Genomic DNA, 16,130 nt, shown 5'->3' with positions numbered 1-16,130 from the left:
ACAAATCTGGATCATTTCCAATATTTTTGTTAAAATGATAAAAGTGTTTCATCACTAATTACACCACAATTTTTTTTATAATTTCATTAATTGATTCGGCAGTCACTTTGTGGTAAAATCTATCCATTTTTAATTAATGTTTTACTTAGTAAATACCACTATTTCTTAAAATCTACTGTGACACGTGTTTCGATGCATTCCGCATCATTTTCAAACACCGTATGTGAAGCTAATTCTAAATTTTAGAGTTGGGTGCTTGGGACGTGGAAGGTTGAAGAGGGGGTAGTAGCTGTTTCTTTTTTTTATTTATTAATTTAATTTTTATTTTTTATTTTAATAAGATTCTGATAAGAAATAAAAATAAAAAATAAAAATTAAATTAGTAAATAAAAATAAGAAACAGCTACTACCCCCTCTTCAACCTTCAACGTCCCAAGGACCCAACTCTAAAATTTAGAATTAGCTTCACATACGGTGTTTGAAAATGATGCGGAATGCATCGAAACACGTGTCACAGTAGATTTTAAGAAATAGTGGTATTTACTAAGTAAAACATAAATTAAAAATGGATAAAAGTGTTCATTGGGTATTCCTTTTGTAACATGGACACTATGAAAATAGTATCATTTTAATGATATAAGTGTGTTATATTACCATACCACAAAGTTAACAATGCTTTTGATATACAAAATATATACCTAAGTGTATAAGTGTTTTTTTTATTTTTCCTTATGTAACATGGATATTATCATGATATACTATATGTATGAGGAAACAATCGGCGGGTGTGTATGAGGAGATGCATGAACGTGGAAGAGGCGAGGAATGTCTGCAAGACAGAGTGGTGTGGCGTTCTATTCTCTCTGCCCACCCCTGCGGGGAAGCGGCGTGATGGTTAGTTAGTTAAAAAGAGAAATATTTGTGTTTTTATTATTTACACAAATATTTCAATTTCATACTATTTCTGTGAGCCTAAGCGGCTCATTATTAGAAATAGGTATCAAATAAGAAGAATATGAGAGATTATATGAGTTACAAATCAAAAAAATAAGCTACTTAGATCTGTTCTTTTAATAAATAATTTCAGCAAGATATTAAATCGAAACAAAGTTAAATAATTCGTGTCTTTCATATTTATTTATTTATTTATGGAACGGCTGAAGCCTTTAAGATAATACATATATACAGTATCTAATATGAAAATTAAAAATACACAAATGAATACATTAATAGAGAAACAAAAAGTCTCGTAACAAATAGTCTTATAACATAAAATCATAATTAAAAAAATAAAATAACAAGTAGTAAGCACTAGTCAATACACGTCTCCTTCAAACACTATCGGCGAGCAGTAAGAGAGAGTGAAACACAACGTTTAATTTATTTTATTTTATTTTATTATTAGATTAAAACCAATATTTTTAGCTTTTCCATTTTTTTATTTGACCAGCGACCGGGTTTCGTCGTTACCGACATCATCAGACTGGTGAGAGGCTATACAAATTGTTATGTTATATATAAAAGTGGAAAAGCTAAAAATATTGGTTTTAATCTAATAATAAATTAAAAATGCAATTCCATCACGAAGTGTCATTGGATAATATAAATCTATTACAAAGTTTAAATTTATCCATTATAACATGGAGAAGAAATGCAACAATGAAGAGTTACCATGTCACTGGCTAGATAGGATTAAAATATATATGTACATTTGTATAAAAAGATGAAGCTGAAAGCCTACAACAGCCATCTAAGGCCTAGGGAGAAAAAAATAAGTGTCGGAAGACCCCAAAAGAGATAATCCGACGACATAGTCGCTGTGGGGGGTAGAAACTGGCTGCAAGCAGCAACTGATTGGAGGAAATGGAAAGATAAGATGAGGCCTATATCCAGCAGTAGAGGTCACAGGGCTCATGAAGAAGAAGAAGAAATACAGTATTTGTGAATTCAAAACAGCCATCTAAGGCCTAGGGAGAACAAAAGAGTTGTCGGAAGACCCCAAAAGAGATGGTCCGACGACATAGTCGCTGTGGGGGGTAGAAACTAGCTGCAAGCACCAACCGACCGGAGAAAATTGAAAGAAAGGAAGAGGCCTATATCCAGCAGTGGAGGACACAGGGCTCATGAAGAAGAAGAAGAAATACAGTATATGTGAATTCAAAACAGTCTTCTAAGACCCAAGGAGAACAAAAGAGGTGTCGGAAGACCCCAAAAGAGGTGGTCCGACGATATAGTCGCTGTGGGGAGTAGAAACTGGCTACAAGCAGCAACTGATTGGAGGAAATGGAAAGAAAATATGAGGCCTATATCCAGCAGTGGAGGACAGAGGGCTCATGAAGAAGAAGAAGAAGATATGACACATGTTCTTGCGTGCTTCGCTCCAATCGCTTTAACCCTCAAGAGTAACCCTGAGATCTTTCCGCTTAAGTGAGAGAGACCTCTATTAATAAAATATTATTCTTCAGTCATTGGGTCGCTACCCCGAGCACTCTCTCAGGTTGCTATTTTATTACCTATTTCTTCCCCTAATAGGGGCGGAAAGCTCTGGGCCTTTTGTGCCGAAATACCCTTCCATTAGCTGACCCACCGGCGGCCGAGTGGCGTGTCAAACCCTGCGCGAACAAGACAATGAAAAAAAGGTTTCTTTTAAAGAAAATATATTATTTAAAGGTGTCTCAGCTTGATATGAAACAAATAGTAAAAGAAAAACGCTTGTTTTTTTACCACTTGAGTTTATTTTACTATACCGATTAGTTTTGGAAGCTGTGCGTGTTTAATCTTCAAGGGTGTGTTTCTTCAATCTTAAATTCTAAATATATAGTTTTTTTCATTTCATTCATTCAAACCCTTGAATGCAATGAAGTATTGTTGGGTTCAAGGCGTTATTATATTACAATAACGCCATGAACCCCATCAAAACAATTCAGAGAACAATAATTAAAGTCATTTTAAAAATAAAAAAAAACCTGTGCAACAAATTTATAATATTCAAAGTCCCAAATTTAGAAACCATTTTTAAAATAAAATAATTTCCAACTATTTAAGGGTGAAAAATACTTCAATCTTTAGATTTTCTTAAGAAAAGTTAATCTTCGAGATATCAACATGCTTTACAATACCAAAATGCAATACCAAACAGTTTCAAAACAACTCAAAATATTTGGGAACCAAGTACTTCAATAACCTTCCTACAGATATAAAAAATTGAAGACATAAAAATGCTTAAAAATAAATTAAATAAACTGTTTATCTGTTATTCTAAGAATGAAAAAAAAACTCATAAAAAAAAAAAATAATTAAAATAAATTATATTACTAACAAACAAAAACAATAAATAATAAGTGTTAGTCCCTCTCCAAGCACAAGAGCTTAGTCTATTTATTGGATAAAACTGCATTATTAATTTTAGGGTTTTAAAAGAAGAAATGTATAGAAAATTAATTAAAATTATTAAAACAATATTTTGGAACCAAATTTCATAAATAAATAAAAAAATATATGCAAAAAGTTTCCCCTATTCAACAATGCCAATTCTATCACCTATTACTGATTATAGTGGGGTATTTATTAGTGATTTCAGTGATTTATGGTCAGCACGCTCGGCTACCGTTCTGGAGGTCCCGGGTTCGATTCCCAGGGGGGGTAAAATAAATATTAGTGATTTTTTCACTGTAATATTTATTCAATATTATTACCCTGGACTGGTACCTGAAGCGGAGGGGTGATCACCTTTCCTTCATGTGTAAACATCAAGATAACACTGTGTTTATATGACGCAGTGCCCTATGCACCATTGGGGTGCGGATAAGGGTTTTATTTATTATTATTATTTTTACTGATTTCTATTTCTATCACCGTCTGCCATTCCTTTGTGGTGTTGGGCGTTTAAGGGTTAACAAGACATGCCCGTGTCATGCGTCAGTTCCATTTCGACAAAAACACTTATTTATCTGCGTAAAATAAAGATCGCGTAACTCCAACTCACGACAGTAAATGTGACGTCCGAATTGCGTAACTTTGCAAAGAAATCATATCTCTCGTCTGGTGTAACAATGACATTACAACATTTTGAGTGTGTTTAAATACTTGTTCACAAACAATCGAAGCGATCGGCGGGTATGTATGAGGAGATGCATGAACTTGGAAGAGGCGAAGAATGTTTGCAAAACAGAGTGGCGTGGCGTGATGGTTAGTTAGCTAGTTTAGGCTAACTTAATTTAAATTGAATGAATTGAAGTATTGTATTATAATAATAATTACATGTTAGTTACAGTGAAGGTTTAAAGTATGATTTGATACAAATTTATTTTTAAAATGGATTTAGTATGTAAATTTAATAATATATATATACATATGTATTATAGTTGAATATGGAATCCTTTTCTGTTTGTTTCAGAACTCACACTGCCAGCTCTTACAATTATCACAACCGAAGGACCAAACGAAATACCGCATAATCACCTTAAGGAGACAATCATCGATGTGACTTTCGTCAAACCATCCCACGAGGATGGTATCGCGAGACCAACACAAGCGACGCACAACTCCCAAAACCACAGACAAGAAACGAAGCACAAAAACCTGTGGTCCAGACTAGAAGAGCTGTCCATGAAGAGATATTTAAAGATCAAAGAGGAGTCGAAACAAGACAACGCCCTGGTAGAGCAAGATATCAAATACAGAAAGAGTAAAAGAAAAAATAACTTTAGAATAGCTAGGAAAAAATTACCAAGCGGGGTGACGTATTATCTATTAGACAAAGAAAATAATCCATATTTTAAATTATTAAACGCTGTAAATATAAGTAGCAATTTTAACGAAACTCTGCGGGATCTGGGAAGCATACGGGTTTGGAAAAAGCACGTGGCTAGGCTTAGATACAGGTTCGAAAATACTTCAAATGTCGATGTCACGTCAAAAGTTATATATGACCTCGACGGCAAGCTGAGTTTGAAGCACGAGGAAGATATCAGGAACGATCTGAGTGAACGCAGGAAGATGTCGGGAGAGAGTGAGACCAAAGACCTGGTGGTGTATGGAAGTACCACGGAGACTCCGGTGCCCGTGGCCTTCGTGAACTCCCGAGTGGAGATGATTAAGAGGTTCAGGAGGGAGGTGGCTGATCCGGAGTCCATTATGGGAGCTTGCAAGCCGTTCGTGGAGGGAATGCCAGACCAACAGACCTTCTACAGTCCAGGGTATCCAGACAACTATCCCAACCAAACGGATTGCGTTGTCGTACTAACAGGTGAGCCAATTTCTCATGTTTTTATGTCATAATTTGCTTGTTTTCAGCATTCAACTCATACCTTATTCAAATTATACCTTTTCACTAAATGGAGTCAAAAGAGAGTTAGTAAATTTTTTAAATGAGCTGGTGAAGGTTTTTTAATTGATTTTAAATTAATCTAACATTAACAGGTAAAAAAATCATCTAAACTTTATCACAACCGTTCAAATTTTCGTTTTAAGATTAATTTCATTGTTTGATTTTTAATTAATGTTTTACTCAGTAAATACCACTATTTCTTAAAATCTACTGTGACACGTGTTTCGATGCATTCCGTGTTTGAAAATGATGCGGAATGCATCGGAACACGTGTCACAGTGGATTTTAAGAAATAGTGGTACTTACTATGTAAAACATTAATTAAAAATGGATAGATTTTACCACAAAGTGACTGCCGAATCAATTAATGAAATTCATTATTTGATTTGATGTCCAGTCACTTTGTGAGGATATCATCCATTTAAAAATATTTTCAAATAAAGATAAAAATTCCACTATAAATGGCTAATGTGAACTGTGTGCTACTAGTTTGATCAGTATATCTAGAAGTTTCAAAAATTTGAGTAGTGTTGTTATCAATGATGGGTAGAATAAAATATTACACGTGCATAACGTGATCACTCAACCAAGCCTATGACGGTCGTAACCCCTGTAAATGACCAGACTTCCATATTCTTCGTCATCTTTATTGAGATGTCAAAAAATAATATAAATATTTCCATATTATTTTTTGATATCTCATCAAAGATGAAAAAGAATATGGAAGTCTGGGCATTTACGGGGCTGACGACCGTCATAGGCTGGTTTAAGTGATCACACTGAATATATGTTCGCATATCCAACCATTTGAACGAGTCCATTCGCCAAGAACTACAGTTGGATGGCTTGACTCTGGCCAATGTCTGTACGCGACGCATTCTCCAGTTCTTTGGACACGTTGCGCGTGTAAACGAGGATAGCCTGGAACGACTGGTTGTGATCAGTAGCCTGGAGGGGACGAGAGGAACAGTAAGATCCCCACACGATGGACCGATCAAATAAAGGCAGCAGGAGGCACCTCGGTGGTTGGAGCGCTACGTGGAGCGCAGTCAAGGGATAACTGGAGAAGATTCATTGCTTCCACAAAGGTCACAACCCTAAGTAATGAGAAATAAGACGTAGAGAAGAAGCATGTGAAACATTTATTTAATATACAGCTGGAATGTTGAAATTTTGCATAATGCCTCGTTTGGCGGGAAATTCCCGAATAATTGTAGGTAAAGGAATAAAGTAAACAAGAACGGAGGGAACAAGGGGTCTATATTCTGCAACCCTTCTCAATTGTAGACAGAATATTGAAAGGTTCAAGGGAGGGTGTAAATAACCCTTGGGGGAGTGTTGCCCTGAAGGCGGACATGACCTAAGAGAGACAAATTTATGAGCTAGGAAAACCACCCTCAGGATAAAAGTAAAATGATAAACTAAATAATTAATCAATATTATAAGTTATATTTGCCATCTCAACTAAAAGAAATATGGATATCTGAGTATTTACAGACTTTACGACTGTACGTCCTGCCAATGAAACTATAATTGTTTTTTATTTGTTTCGATTGAGAAATATATATTGTAATATCATGTAGTTTTTATACAAGACTGTTCTTTATTTGATTATTTTTAAGTGGAAATATTTATTCACAACATTTTGAGTGTGTCCAAATACTTGTTCACGAAATCAGGATTATCTCCAATTACAGGAGTTATTTTTATATTATTTTTTCATCTCACCAATACTTATATGTCTTTAGTGAAGTTCTAGTGATTCGAGAACAATTTTTCAAAATTGGTTCATATACATTGAACTTCCAAGAATTTGAGTAGTGTGGTTGTCAAAAATGGGTAGAATTGGTGAATGTTACACGTGTGTAAAGTGATTTCTTAAACCTATGACGGTCGTCAGCCCCGTAAATGGCCAGACTTCCATATTCTTCTTCATCTTTCATGAGATGTCAAAAAATAATATGAAAATAACTCCTGTAATTAAAGATAATCCAGATTTTGTGAACAAGTATTTGGACACACTCAAAATGTTACTAACAGGACCTCAGTTAAAATCTCGAGGATTTCAGGGTATACGATTTTTTTTATTAAAATATAGCTTTGTTTTAAAATATTTTGAATATTGAAAGCATTAACTTTGTGGATCATTGTGATATATTATTTTTTAAATATTTTTTATTTTTATATTATTTACAAAGACTTTATTTTTTGATCCACTCACAGCGGTTGAACGGGACTTCAAAATCGCATTTTTTTATATTTTTCCTATAAAATCAAACCCAACCTAAACACAGTTATCCCCTTCCTTGCTCCTACCCCACCTTAAAACAAAATTACCTCTACCTGTATCCTTATCGAAACCCATTGATTTGTTCATTGTTTCTTGTAAGTATCTTGTCAGTATGTTAATTCGTATCGGGTTGTGGTCCCGTGGTTGTGTCCGCCTCCGTAGTGTAATGGTCAGCACTCTACCGTTCTGGAGGTCCCGGGTTCGATTCCCAAGGGGGGTAAAATAAATATTAGTGATTTTTTCACTGTCATATTTATTCAATATTACCCTGGACTGGTACCTGAAGCGGAGGGCTGATCACCTTTCCTTCATGTGTAAACGATCAAGATAACACTGCGTTTATATGACGCAGTGCCCTATGCACCATTGGGGTGCAGATAAGGGTTTTATTTTATTATATTACATGTGGTCCCGTGGTTAGTGTCGCGGACTTTTAAGTCAGAGTTTCTCGGTTCGCTTATTACCAGTTAATTAATGGTTATTTTCTCGGATGTTTTGGTAGCCCTAGCATTTCCCATCCCTTGTACGAAGCCCAGAATGATATTGTGTTGTATAGTGTAAATGTTTCCTTTAGGGGGTGGGATTTAATTGACAATGAGCACAGATTGCTAAACTCTACCCGGAGTAATGATATATGTTCGGGACCGTTTTCAATTTATAAAATAAAACAAACACGATATTAACATTCCCAGATGTTAGGGAAGTTCACTCGCCATTAATAAAATTTAGCCAGACGTACAAATGGGGAGGCCTATCGAAATTTTGACACCAGCATTGAAGGGCTGTCACGATACAAAGTTAAGAATAATGATTAAAGAAATAATATGAAACCCTTACCGCACCCCAATCAGCCCTTCGCTCTAGGTACCAGTCCAGGGTAATATTGAATAAATATTACAGTGAAAAATCACTTTTATTTATTTGACCCCCCTGGGAATCGAACTTGGGACCTCCAGAATGGTAGCCGAACGTGCTGACCATTACACTACGGACAAAACATACATTTTAAAACGGATTTATACGGATTTTAAAACATACATACACAAATCGTTCGATTCCCAAGGGGGGTAAAATAAATATAAGTATTTTTTTCAATGTAATATTTATTCAATATTACCAGGGACTGGTACCTGAAGCGGACGGCTGATCACCTTTCCTTCATGTGTAAACGATCAAGATAACACTGCGTTTATATGACGCAGTGCCCTATGCACCATTGGGTGCGGATAAGGGTTTTATTATTTTATTATTAGAGTAGACTCAAAAAATCTGTGTTTGATTTCAAAATTAATACATAAATTATATGATTTGTGTATGTACGTTTTAAAATCAATCAATAATTATTTTTTAAATGTTGGCATATTTTTTCGATGACTCGATCAATTCGCCTATAATTCCTCATTTATCCGTATTCGAGCGTGTGTGATGGAAACCGTGAATATCGAGCGATTCGTATATGCAGGGTAGCAAGGACAAAAAGGCTTTAAATCTGATATCATGAATTTTGCTTTCGCGAATCTTTCCGAAGGCTGTATTCACTGCAGACCCCATAAAGCAAGCGATAAAGATATTTACGGTGGGCCGATTTAGATAAATTCCGCAGAATCCGAAAATTTTGCGGAATTCCAAACCTTTAACCGCCCACTCGATTGTGTTAGATTTCGGCGAAAGCGGGATCACTATCTTTGTATAAATTTTGTTTTATGTTTTCTCGGGGTAGGGGGCTGATCCCGGGCTTCTTTTAAAACGGAATAATTCTACGCCTGGAAGAAAAAGGACTAGCCAAATTATATTATACATATATCCCTCACTCCTTTCAACAACGTCAATTTTTAGAATGAAAAACACTTGATTTTTTACCACCAAAGCTATACTCCCATGTTCACAAATCGCTAACTCCTTTCAAGAACGTCATTTATAAAAATCGTCAATTTTCAGTTGTGCATGTTTTTAGAATGCCCAGAAAATGTACTATATCCCAGCAAAAGCGGCATATTTTTAACTTAATATTTACCCTCTACAAGGCAGAAAGTGTTGTTTTTGTATTTTGAAGAAAAGGTATTGTTTAATTTATTTTTTTTAAATACAGAGTACTTTTCAAATAGAGAAAAAATCATCAGGTTATACCTTAAAAGATCTGTTGCACAGAAAAAAGTTCAATAAGTGTCTTCATATTTATTTTTAATACATTTTATTATATTCTTTAACTTTAAAAACGATCTCCTGAAAAATCAAGTTTTTTTTATTTATGACGTTGTTGAAAGGAGTGAGCGATATACGTCATCAAAGGTCGCCACGAAAATAAATGGCAAAAATGAATACAATTGATCGGAGACATTACTTTTATTTTGCAAGCTTATTATAAAATTTAGATTTTATTTATTGTTTCGGCATCACTTTGTGGTAAGACATATTAAATTTAAAAAAAAAACACTTGTTTTTTACCTCTACAGTTATATTTGTTCTATTTTAACGACCAGTTAGCTATAGCCGGAAGCTATGTTTCCTTATCAGGTCTAAATATAAGCTTTCAGTTTATATTTAGACCTGAACATTTTTTTTTATATATGAGGTCGAGGGATCTTGCATCCCTTATGTTACTGCGACTATATTAAGTCTATTGTGACCTCCTTTCGTGTCATAGATCACTCTCAAGACCTACGTGAGTACTCTACAGAGTTTATACTCAATAAATAGAAAAATTAGCACTCATAATTCTCAACATTTTGAGTGTGTCCAAATACTTGTTCACAAAATCTGGATTATCTCCAATTACAGGAGTTATTTTCATATTATTTTTGACATCTCATCAAAGATGAAGAAGAATATGGAAGCCTGGGCATTTACGGGAGTAAATTTGAGTAGTGTGGTTGTCAATAATGGGTAGAATTGGTGAATGTTACACGTGTGTAAAGTGATCACTTAAACCAGCCTATGACGGTTGTCAGCCCCGTAAATGCCCAGACTTCCATATTCTTCATCTTTGATGAGATGTCAAAAATCTCATAATACTCTGCTAAAAACTAATCTTAACTTTCCAAATTTTTTAAACTCAAATTGTTGTACAAAAAACTATGGAAGCTTTCAGTCCAAAATTATGAGATATAATTTTTTTAAAAATGTCACAAGAAGGGGGAAAACAGCGTATTCGCAGCGAGGGAAATTATGTTTTTTGAAAAAAATCGGGGATGAAATCACCAATACACAAGCTTTTTGTAGTGTGTGCGAGCGTGGCGTGCTTTGTGTATATGCGCTTGTCGTAGCGTGTATACGCGCATATCGTAGCGTGTTTACTGGCATTTTCAAACGAATGTTTCATTCGTTTGAAAATGCCATAACTAGGTGAAACAACCATCATAATATTTATTTTTATGTGTTTTTTTAACAATAAAATACGACTAAGTAGACTAAAAAATCTGTTTAATTTAACAATTAATACATAAATTGTATGATTTATGTATGTATGTTTTAAAATCAGCTTGACAATTATTCTATTTATTGTTCCGGCATTAACTTTGTGGTAAGACATGTTACAATGATTAAAGAAAACACTTGTTTTTTACCACTTGAGTTTTATTATAGACTACATGTTTCAGAAGTTAAACTTCCATCATTCAGGTCTGTATAATAAATTTACTATACAGACCCGAATGATGGAAGTTTAACTTCTGAAACATGTAGTCTATAATATAACTCAAGTGGTAAAAAACAAGTGTTTTCTTTAATCATTTTAACAATTATTCCACAGTTTCTTAAAAGCTCGTTTCATTGGTACACCATTTTTGTCACACATTCCCTATTTGTGCTTACACATGACCTAATACCGAAAAGGTTAAGCACATAACACTTCATCAGCATATTAAATGCTTATAATTAAGTAAGTAATTACAAGGAGACGATATTTATCTTTTTGACCCATTGATCCCTAACCCTAAGGTCCAATTAAGGGTCAAACGCTACAAAATGCGTACGTAATATATAATATTTAGAAAAAGGGTTATTTTTATAACCAACAAACCTTCAGGCCACTTCTAGAAGCTTAATGAATCGATTGGGATATCATGAGGTTGAATTAATAAACTGGGAATGTCAAGAGGTTGAATGAATAGACTGGGAATGCCAAGAGATTGAATGAATAGACTGGGAATGCCAAGACGTTGAATGAATAGACTGGGCATGCCAAGATGTTGAATGAATAGACTGGGAATGCCAAGAGGTTCGATGGATATACTGGGAATGCCAAGAGGTAAATTAATAGACTGGGAATGCTAAGGGGTTGAATGAATAGACTGGGAATGCCAAGAGGTTGAATGGATAGACTGGGAGTGCCAAGATGTTGAATGAATAGACTGGGAATGCCAAGAGGTTGAATGAATATACTAGGAATGCCAAGAGGTTGAATTAAAAGACTAGGAATGCCAAGAGGTTGAATGAATAGACTGGAAATGCCAAGGGGTTGAATGAATAGACTAAGAACCTCTAGAGGTTGATCAGATAGACTGGAAATGTTCAATGATTATTGAATTCATTCGGATATATTAATTATATTTTGAGGTTGAATGAATAGATGAAGACTCTCTAGAGGTTGAACGAATAGAATCGAAATGACTAGATATTGAACGAAAAGACTGGAAATATCTAGAGGTTAAACATATGGACTGAGAATGTTAAATGATTGAATGAACAGATTGGGAATATCTGGAGGTTGAATAAGTAGACACAGGTTAAACGAATATAATGCAATTGACTAGATGTTGAACGAAATGACTGAAAATATCTAGATGTTGAACATATAGACTGAGAATGTTAAATGATTGAATGAATAGATTAGACATTTAAAGAGGTTGAATTAATAGACAGGGAATCTCTTAAGATTGAACGAATATAATGGAAATGACTAGAAGTTGAACGAAAAAGACTGGAAATGTCTAGAGGTTGAATAAATAGACTGGGAATATCTGAACATTGAATGAATGGACTGGAAATCTCAAGAGGTTAAAGTTTAACCCATTCTATTTATTCAACCTCCAGATATTTCCAGTATTTTTCGTACAACATCTGTTAAACAAATAGACTGAGAATGTCCAAAGACACCTCAGTGGTTGGAGCGCTACGTGCAGCGCAGTCAAGGGATAACTGGAGAAGAGTCATTGCTTCTGCAAGGGTCACAACCCTCAGCAATGAGGAATAAGACGAAGAAGAAGAAGAAATCCAAAGGTTGGATGACTATATTAGGAATATCTCCCAATAGAGTAACTAAAAAAGTATTAATTTGAAGAGATAATAAAATAAAATAATACAAATATTAAAATACCCTCTTGCCAACCCTGCGTTAAGCATTTTCCGATTTATCTGCACACATCTGTACCTACACACTTGACCATAAATTTCATTTATCCCCAGTCTGACGTGTGGGGTAATTACCGAACAGTACATCCACAGCTGCTACTTCTATAATAAATCCGAAGTCCTAACATACCTCTCTCTGATGGACCAAATTAAGATTACAAAACTGTTCTGAAATATTTTCTATTTTAAGATAAATACTTAATTTCACTAAATTTCATTTACTAAATTTCAACATAGATGAAGAAGAACATGGAAGCCTGGGTTTACTTGCAAGGCTTATGCATTGTCATAGGCTGGTGTTAGTGGGTCACTTATGATCCACTTAACACACGTGCAAGTGGAGAAAATCCAGATATGTGAACAAGCATTTTGTTCACCTCCGTAGTGTAATGGTCAGCACGCTCGGCTACCGTTCTGGAGGTCCCGGGTTCGATCCCCAGGGGGGGGTCAAATAAATGTACGTGATTTTTTCACTCGAGTATTTATTCAATATTACCCTGGACTGGTACCTGAAGCGGAGGACTGATCACCTTTCCTTCATGTATATATATATATATATATATATATATATATATATGTATCTTTATATATATATATATGTATCTTTATATATATTTATATATATAAATATATATATATATTTATATATATATATATATATATATATATATATATATATATATATATATATATATATATATATATATATATATATATATATATATATATATATATATATATATATATATATATATATATATATATATATATATATATATATATATATATATATATATATATATATATATATATATATATATATATATATATATATATATATATATATATATATAACGATATGTTAAAAGACGCATTTCGTCTTATCAAGACATTATCAAAACTCTGTACTCACTACTCGGCTGTCCAAATTTAAAACACAATAAGGGACATTTTTTTGTAGTACGTTTTTTTTTGCATTTATGCAGACTCTACTTAGTCCGAAAATGCAAAAAAAAACGTACTACAAAAAAAATGTCCCTTACTGTGTTTTAAATTTGGACAGCCGCACTGTTACGTATTACTGCACAGTGAATGTTCCATTTTTCCACCGTGTTATTTCGATTCCGTATAAAAAAGCCTTGAGTTTATTTTATTTGTATTTTTATGGGAGTTGCGTCAACATCTGGATTATCAAGATTGAGTTGATGAGAACTTTGTAAGAAAATAAACAGCTTCTAGACAGGTAAACGTTGTTCAGTTAGCTTTGTCAAAATAAACACTGTAATGAAAATCGTGAGAGAATTTTTATACAGCTCGTGTTATTCTATGGATTTACAGGGTGGCGCAAAATTAATCACCCTATCGGAAAATGTAATATTTTTTGCAAATAGCGTTGTACGTCAGTCTTATTTGACATTTCGTTCACTCCTTTCAAGAACGTCATAAATAAAAATAAAAAGATTTTTCAGGAGAACGTTTTTAAAAGTTGAAAATATAATGCAATGTATTAAAAATAAGTATCAAGCCATTTATTGAACTTTTTACTGTGCAACAGATCATTTTAGGTAGAACTTGAAGGTTTTTTTCCATTTGAAAAATATTGAGTTTATTTAAAAAAATTATTAAACAATACCTTGCAAAAACAACACTTACTGCCCTGTAGCACATTAAGTAATATTAAGTTAAAAATATGCTGCTTTTGCTGGGATATGGTATATTTTCTGGGCATTCCGAAAACATGTACAACTTAAAATTAACGATTTTTGATAAATGTCGTTGTTGAAAGGAGTGAGCGAAATGTCAAAGTTCGTAAGATAAGGGCGTTCTTAATCGATCCGAAATTCCAAGGTTACTTAGTTTTTCAACGATTTCCTTGTATACCTAGGATTTTGTGATAAGTGACTTATGTATGTAAATTTTGTAAAAAATACTTAAATCTATTTACAACATTTTGAGTGTGTCCAAATACTTGTTCACAAAATCTGGATCTTCTCCAATTACAGGAGTTATTTTCATATTATTTTTCGACATCTCATCAAAGATGAGATATGTGGACACACTCAAAATGTTGTAAATAGATTATCTGGTCAAATTATAAGCTTAAATAATAAAAATGAAAATGGTATTTTCTGGCGTTTCTCATGTGTGTGATTGTAATCCAGGATTCGGACCTCACATACGAATATAAGAGTTTCTGCTTAGTAAAAAGCTTCTCATCTCACCAATAGATGCCTCTAGTGAAGTTCTAGTGATTCAAGAACAATGTTTCTAAATCGGTTCATATATATATATACAACTTCCAAGAATTAGAGTAGTGTGGTTGTCAATAATAGATAGAATTGGTGAATGTTACACGCATGTAAAGTGATCACTTAAACCAGCCTATGACCGTCGTCAGCCCCGTAAATGCCCAGACATTCATATTCTTCTTCATCTATGATGAGATGTCAAAAAATAATAATATTTTTTATTGTTCTTATTGATTTAGTATAAGATTTTTTTAATAAAAATTTTCATTTCAAAGGTAGTTACATTTTCAAAGAGTTTGAGAAACTTTGAAGTCACTAATCTCGTTTATCCACTTAGAGTTTGTTCCGTCCGATTTGCATATTTTTCTTCGAGACCTAACTGAACTTCCATCCGAAGTTTGTAGCGCGAAGCAAAAGTTCCTGTATGCAATTCTTCACAATCCGACAAACTGCGTTTATATAATGTAAAAACTATTTCGAAATTTCCATTTTCCACCTCTAAAGTGTAATGGTCAGCACGCTTGGCTACCGTACTTTAGGTTCGGGGTCAAATAAATATAAGTGATTTTTTCACTATAATATCTATTCTATTTATTGTTTCGGCATTAACTTTGTGGTAAGACATGTTACAATGATTAAAGAAAACACATCGTTTTTTACCACTATAGTTTTATTATAGACTACATGTTTCAGAAGTTAAACTTCCATCATTCAGGTCTGTATAATAACAGATATATGTTATTATACAGACCTGAATGATGGAAGTTTAACTTCTGAAACATGTAGTCTATAATAAAACTCAAGTGGTAAAAAACGAAGTGTTTTCTTTAATTATTATAATATCTATTCAATATTACTCTCGACTGGTACCTGAGGCGAAGGACTGATCACCTTTCCTTTTATGTGTTAACGA

The 16,130-nt window shown here is 33.7% G+C and overlaps 1 protein-coding gene across 1 annotated transcript in view; it reads left to right on the top strand.

Moving 5' to 3' along the window:
* Window positions 1-16,130, top strand: part of LOC148309212 (uncharacterized) — a 128,974-nt gene that overhangs the window by 77,822 nt on the left and 35,022 nt on the right. The window contains exon 3 of the mRNA XM_088260464.1: window positions 4,397-5,248. Within this exon, the coding sequence (XP_088116590.1) occupies window positions 4,397-5,248 (852 nt within the window). The remainder of the gene's footprint in view (window positions 1-4,396; window positions 5,249-16,130) is intronic.

Source organism: Brachycentrus maculatus, unplaced genomic scaffold (assembly GCF_059751285.1).
Source record: "Brachycentrus maculatus isolate JH-2025_06_01 unplaced genomic scaffold, ASM5975128v1 h1tg000136l, whole genome shotgun sequence".
NCBI classification, from domain to species: domain Eukaryota; kingdom Metazoa; phylum Arthropoda; class Insecta; order Trichoptera; family Brachycentridae; genus Brachycentrus; species Brachycentrus maculatus.
This window is presented reverse-complemented; position numbering and strand designations above follow the sequence as displayed.